Source organism: Protomyctophum bolini (assembly GCF_963924005.1).
Source record: "Protomyctophum bolini genome assembly, chromosome: 20".
In the NCBI taxonomy this organism is placed as follows: domain Eukaryota; kingdom Metazoa; phylum Chordata; class Actinopteri; order Myctophiformes; family Myctophidae; genus Protomyctophum; species Protomyctophum bolini.
The window spans coordinates 15,558,181-15,565,157 of NC_137881.1; the positions used below are offsets into that span (position 1 = coordinate 15,558,181).

The window sequence follows — 6,977 nt, forward strand, 5'->3', positions numbered from 1 at the left end:
CTCCTGCACTGCCCTCCCATAACCCCGTATTCATAGGAAACAACACTGCAGTGTCTTTTACATGTCATCCCGACCAAAGGTAAAAGAACCTCTGCATCTAAGCCAAATGCCTAGCTTAAGTCTAGAACGCTTTGTTATATCCGCTATGCGGGGCAGCTGTAAGAGGAGACTGAGGCATGCTTGACAGCTGAGTCAAGGTCCAAATCCTTCCCGTTGATCTGGATCTTCTCCAGGCAACCTCTCAAGTAGTTGGAGCCCGCATAGCCCTCACCTTCACATGAAAGGGGAACAATGCGGTGGAAAATGCAGACAAATGTATTGTTGTGTAACAGTGGTTTTCAACCCTTTTCATATCACTTATTTGGCATTTGAGGCCACAGACCACCATTTGATGAGATTTAGCCTCTCAGACTCAAAACTTGCTGTTGGTACCATAGGAGAGACTACCGGCAAACGTTGATCAAAATGACAATTATTCTACATTCTCTAATTGTGTAAGTTATGCTGTCTGATGTTTAACAATAATGTAACTCTTGAGAGCGTAAAATGAAACGTTTTACGCTCTCAAGAGTTAAAGATCTACAAGGGTTCATTTGGTTACCATTTAGCTGGGGACCACCTGGAACCCCCTCAAGGACCACTGGTGGGCCCCGGACCACTGGTTGAAAACCACTGTTGTATAAAATGCATTGCTTAAAGGAGCATTCAGTGATTTGGAAAACCCCTCGGTCCGCCCTGGTAACAAGATATGCACATGCACACACTACAGTGGGGGGTACACGTGACAGGCCAACCTAAGGTTTTTTGACCCCAGGGGTTAACTGGGGACATGGAGGAACTCCTTATATGGTCAGCACACTCTATAGTAGGGAGGATTATCACAACAAAACAAAAAAATAAGTGATATTTTAATTATGTGAAATCACTGAATATACCTTTAAAAGGAATGACCAGCTTTTTGGTACACTCACCTAAGAGGCCTCCGATGGCAAAACGTCCCTCTCTCCACATAGCCAAATAGCCAGGCAGGCTCTCTGTAATGATAGACCCCCTTTCGGGCTCTGTGGGGTTCTCATATGTCAGCAATTGCAGTGAGTCCTTTTGAAAGATTATTGCCAGTCTATTGAAACTCGGTGCGGTGACGAGTTCCTCGCTCCCAAATATGAGTGTGACATCCTGCAACTGCAAATGCAAGAGAAAGAAAGGCCTAGTTTACTTATTGTGCCGTAAAGCGATAAGAATCATTATAGTTCGTTTTTGTCCTTGTCTCTGTCTGTCTCCACTTGTCTCTGTCTGTCTGTCAGCCAGCAGGAAATCCAAAGCAGTTATGAACAGATTCACTTTTAACCCAACTGGCCAAACATGCACATAACTTTAGCCGAGTGGTTAGAGTGCATACCACATGGGCTCTAATGGCTGAGTTCTGTACATTAATTACACCAACAGAAAACGTGAAAACAATTTATCATGGTCCGAAGAAGAACTGATACACTGCTCACACCGTTTTGCTGTCAACCTCCGGAGGCCACATTATACCCTAATGTTCTAAACAGGATGTGCCACCAGAAGCATCACAACTGACACCTTGAAGGCAAACTGACACCATTCTCGAGATTTCTCTTTGGTCGGAAAATTAAATGGTATTTCGCTACCCAGCATTGTCTGGGTTATTGTGTGGGTGAAATTGACTCCCCCCTATCTCTCTCTCTCTCTCTCCGACTCCCTCTACCCCCCCCCCCTGCCCCACACACACACTCTACACTCCTCTCTCCCTCCCACTCTCACTTTTTGTCCTTCTCCATCTCGCTCTCCCTGCGTTCCCCTCTCACTGACATCAGGCATGTGTCAGTAAATATATGGGCATATCTGTGCACCTACCGCAGACAAACCGACAGACAGACAGACAACGCCAACCTGCCACAACTTCATAGACTTAAAGATAATAGCTTTGTAGTACCTTTGTGTTATTATTGGCTGCCAGTGTTAACTCTTGTCCAACGGCTCTGATGCTCAGAATGGTCCCATCCATCTGGCTGAAATCTCCCCACATTTCCATCTTCACCTCAGTCGCTTCTTCCTCAAGAAAAAATACTAGAGGAAGAAATATTATTTTATTGAGTTAATAGAATTTACTTTTGACAGGTCAGTTAAACATCCCCCCAATCACTGATGTAATCGCCAAAAGCCAGCTAAATTGTTCGTTAATGTTTCCTCTGTTCCTCTATGATGCTAACCATGCAGGGCCTTACATGAAATAAGAGTGAAGCTATCTTCTGAGAGTCAAATACAATACAATGCTAATTTCTTTTCTAATATTGATTCCTCGGGTTGTCATGTAAAGCATGCCTGCCTTATCTCAGGTGAATACAGGGCTAAAGATTAAACCAGGGGGCTATTTAAAGCCAAAATCATATACAACCAAGTGCTCTGTTTCCACCTGAGGTGTTATAGACAGCAAAACCATTGCCAGTGAAGTAGCTGCCAGGTCGGATGTTTTGATAGCAGGGCCAGAGCTCCTCCTCCTCCGTCTCCCAGGGAGTGTTGAGGTTCAGCCAGTTGCCTTCCTTTACACAGGCATCCATCGCCGGATGTAACTGCAGCAGCAACAAAGAGGGTAAATTACTTATGTGTATATATATGAAACACGCATGCACACACACACACACACACACACACACACACACACACACACACACACACACACACACACACACACACACACACACAAAGAGTGCATTTCTTGCCATTTTGCGAACTGGTTGAACCATTGAGTCGGGTTGAACATGCAGTACTCTACCGGGAGAATTAGCCTCCACGTTTCAGGATCCCACCGACGTTTCAGGATCCCACCGACGGCCATCCGGAGCTGACCCGCCATACGTTCAAGCTCATGTGCTTCTTTAGTGTCCATGCCCACCTCCAAGACCTTGGACCCGTTCACATACAGAAACACAAACTTTCCCTGGCTAGTCAGACCAAGCTGTGTTGGGCAAAAGAACACAAAGGCCCATGTGTAATGGCTGGGACACAACTTTGTTGGTGGGAATTTATTTCAACCTGACCTTGATTGTGACCATGGCCTTGTGTTTGTGAAATAATATAGCATGCCTTTTATCTGCATGAGCTGAGCTTACCTGGTGCCATTGTCCATCATTGATTTTAGGCCCACCTCTTACACTAACTTGCATGTTCTCTTTGCTGACCTCCATCACAGGGACACCCTCATACAGGGATAAGACAAACCAGTCATCGCCACCTTTGGTGTCTCCGTAGAAGACTGTGCCCTCAGGGTCAAATGTCCGAAAGAGAAATGTTGACTTATAACTGCGGAGTAGGAAAGAATGCAATGCATTTAGTGCAACAGTTAGACTGTAGCTTGCTGGCTGTGGACACAGGTTTGGTTCTATTATTAGTATTACAGCATGTCGCTTTGTTGAGCTGCACAGTTGTAAAAATCAGGCTTACAGTACTATATGCTTGACATGATGACATACCTTCTAATCTCTGAGAGGTTAGCTGAGATGTGTATCAGAGGCTTCCAGGCTTTCCTCTGCTGGCCAAGGTTCATGGATGCCTGCCCTGATACCTGTGTCTGTTTCAAAAGGTTTACACTCTTCACAACAATATATCCAATTATATTCTTCATCTTCTTGTACTCACACACACAGAGGATGTGCTGTTTTGCAATCATGTTTGGTAGATATGCAGACAGATACAGTATATCAGATTCATACAGTATAGACTAGAGTTCACCACCAATGCAGACAGTGACTTGCATATTTAAAGGATGATGACATCAAATCAAACTGTATGAAACTTGAAAACCTTCAAATGATAAAACATTCAGTTGACTTAATACAACGGTATGCTACAGCCAAACGTATGAAGCATGTAAAAGCTTCCATGATCAATGTTGATCATCCACCCAACTGTTAGACTCTAACAGTTGGAGGACATTTCCGCAGGTCAATCTCACCTCTCAATCTCGCCAAGAAAACAACCATGGGTTTTCTGGTCATGTACAGAAATAAAAGAAATACTTTGAAGGACAACCTGCTGCTCTCCATGTATGTTCACGTCAGACGGCACCATGGACATGCAGCTGTTGTAACTACAGTAGTACATAGCACATAGCAGGCATGTTGGAACCAGCCGATACAGTTATCTAATCTAATATAATTACCCATCCTGATGGGATGCATATTATACATGCATATTATACATCATTCCGCAGCTGCATCGGAAGGTTCAGCACTGGAAGTGTATGTGGCTTGGGGAAGAATGTTTATATTCTAACCTTTATATTTAACCATCACTTATAGTACTAATACATGATGATATGACATGATATTTGGTATAGCTTGTAGGAGCCAAGATGTCTCTGCTAGGCCTGCCTGTCTTGTTATGGTTCAGCTTGTCCTTGTAGCAGCGAACTATGGTCTGACTCTGATCCCTGTGCTCGTTGGCAGAACTCTGTAACACCGCCACGAGTGTTATTGTACTTCTCCGCATGATATCATGTACAATTAAAGCATATCTTTATCTATCATCACTATAGATTAGAATATTGCCGTCGTCCTCCTCTTGCCTCATCAATTAAAGTACTGATTGATCCAGAATTCCATGACAGGCTGCAGCATAGGGGACTGAATGACTGACTGACTGACATATTCAATGGTAAACCTGGGTGAAAGCCATGAGAGCCTTTCGGAGTGTAGAGGCCGAATCCATTTGAAGAGATAGAACGACTGGACAGACACTGCTCGCCTCCATTCCACTGGGCGACACTAGCTAGACCAGTAAGACGCGCAAACGCGGGAAGCGAACGCAGCTCGTACATATTTGGGTTTTTTTAAGATTTATTTTTAAGTTATTATTATACACAGACAGACGTGATCTGCTAGGTCTCCTAGCAGATCATGTCTGTCTGTCTGTGGGTCCGTGTCTGTGTGCCCATATATGGAGCTGAGTGATTTGTTTGTGATTGATGCAACACACTCCATATTTGGACGTATAGCTGCTTTGGGGACTCCTTATATGGTTATGGCTAAGTTAAAAACTTAACTTAAAAATAACTTCACTAAAATAATAACTTAAAAATAAATCTTAAAAAAACCCAAATATGTACGAGCTGCGTTCGCTTTCCCGCGTTTGCGCGTCTTACTCGTCTGCTAGGTCTCATAGTAAGTGCTCACTGCGTTCGCAATCACTGCGTTCGCAATTATTCCTACACCTCTGACTTTTGAGGATGATGTTGGGGGAGAGAAGTTTGAGGCTGCCATCGGGAGGGCCAAGATGATGTTGTGGCTGTTTCTTCTGATTATGATTATGATTATGAGTGGGAGCATTCAGATGCTTCATTTATTTCTTTATTTTATGAATACAAATCAACAAAAAGACCTTTCTAGGTTTTTGAAATTTCAAATGGACTAATACAAAGCGGTCATGTGACCTTTGCCTCGTGGAAATAATAGCAATAACACAAAATATTTAATATGTATAACGTCCCATGCATGTGCATTGTATTATTATAATCACTATCATTATATAAGTATTTTCTTTTTATCTTCCTTTGAATTTATAATCCTCACCAAGCCATACCCAGGGCACGCAACGTTTTTAAGGCAGTCAAAGCCAATTGGAATGGAAACTGCAAAATGACAGATGAACGCTGCTTCATAAATAAATAAGAAGAAATAGATAAAAGCAATAAAACACTATAAAAACAAGAGTTGATATACATACCATACCCTGTCGGTTCCCGTGTGCCTCCGCTCTCGATTGTAGAAGAATAAGACTCAAAGAGACCAGAAGCGGACCTGTAATAGCTTTCAACGCAGCCATTCTTCAGTTTGTTCAGCCCCAGGCTTACCAATAATGTCCAAGGGATCAACTCAATCCAAACCAGCCTGAGGTAACAGTGGTGGGACAAGCTTTTTGCACTTGTACACACGGCAGTCGTCCACAGAGCAGAGGGCAAACAAGGCAATGGTCAGTGAATCACTTATCGATTCCCGAGATAGTTCATGTTTGCATCTGTCTGGATGTCTGTGGAAATGTGTTTGAGAGTTGGTATAGGGTAAACACATAACAAGAGAGAGAGAGAAAGAGAGATGCAGAACAAGACCATAATGGGAAATGTAGGCTACTGTTTACACACATTCATCCTCTGTAATGTACCGGTATATTACATAATGCATAGCCCTAAATATTATATTATATATTATTTATCTTGGAACTACATTTTACTGTGTACATATTTTGTAATATTGTTATTATTCAGTGTAATGCACCAACCTCATAGAGGCAATTTTGCTTGTGCAAAAATACATACTTTAACTAATTATATTAAAATATATTTATATTATGCCATGTGTGCGAGCAAGACAAAGTTTCACAATGTCACTAAACATTCTCTGTCTCTGGGCACAGTAAATTGGAAATGTCTGCAGGCTGGTTGAGTGACCCATCAAACTGTTGGAGTCTGTTTACCCATCACTCTTCTGGACCCTTGAATGTTCACTGAAGGCTATATGACTCAGTGTGTCTGCCATATAGGCTATGACTCATATGTCTGTGTGTGTGCGTGCGTGCGCACGGAGAAAGCGACTAAGATGAGGAAGAAGCTTATACAATTAGCGCGCGCATGCACGCACACACACACACACACACACACACACACACACACACACACACACACACTCACTCTCTCTCTCTCTGTGCTCTCTGTTGGCAACATTCCTATGACACAATCTTCTTCCAGGAAGGCCACTGTGATGCTCGGAATGGTTTGACACGCACACATGCATGCGTTCGCACAACACACAACACACGTACTTTATCTTGCACCAGAACAAAAACAAATCTTCGTCATTCAACGTTGCATGTTTAGTAATTTCATTTGGATAAGTCTAATCAATTTCAACTAACAGATTTGAGGTTTATTTTCCTAGCCAACTAGCTTTGAGCCTAGATAT

General features: G+C 42.8%; 1 protein-coding gene across 1 annotated transcript; it reads right to left on the reverse strand.

Annotated features, from left to right (window-relative positions):
* shbg (sex hormone-binding globulin) lies at nt 1-3,568 on the reverse strand (the record flags this gene model as incomplete). Its single annotated transcript, XM_080792236.1, has 7 exons — nt 1-271; nt 972-1,182; nt 1,958-2,091; nt 2,438-2,594; nt 2,798-2,980; nt 3,135-3,324; nt 3,495-3,568. The coding sequence occupies 7 exons, from the start codon at nt 3,566-3,568 to the stop codon at nt 144-146; spliced, it is 1,077 nt and encodes a 358-aa protein (XP_080648362.1). The 3' UTR covers nt 1-143.
* Between the last annotated feature and the right edge of the window lie 3,409 nt (nt 3,569-6,977).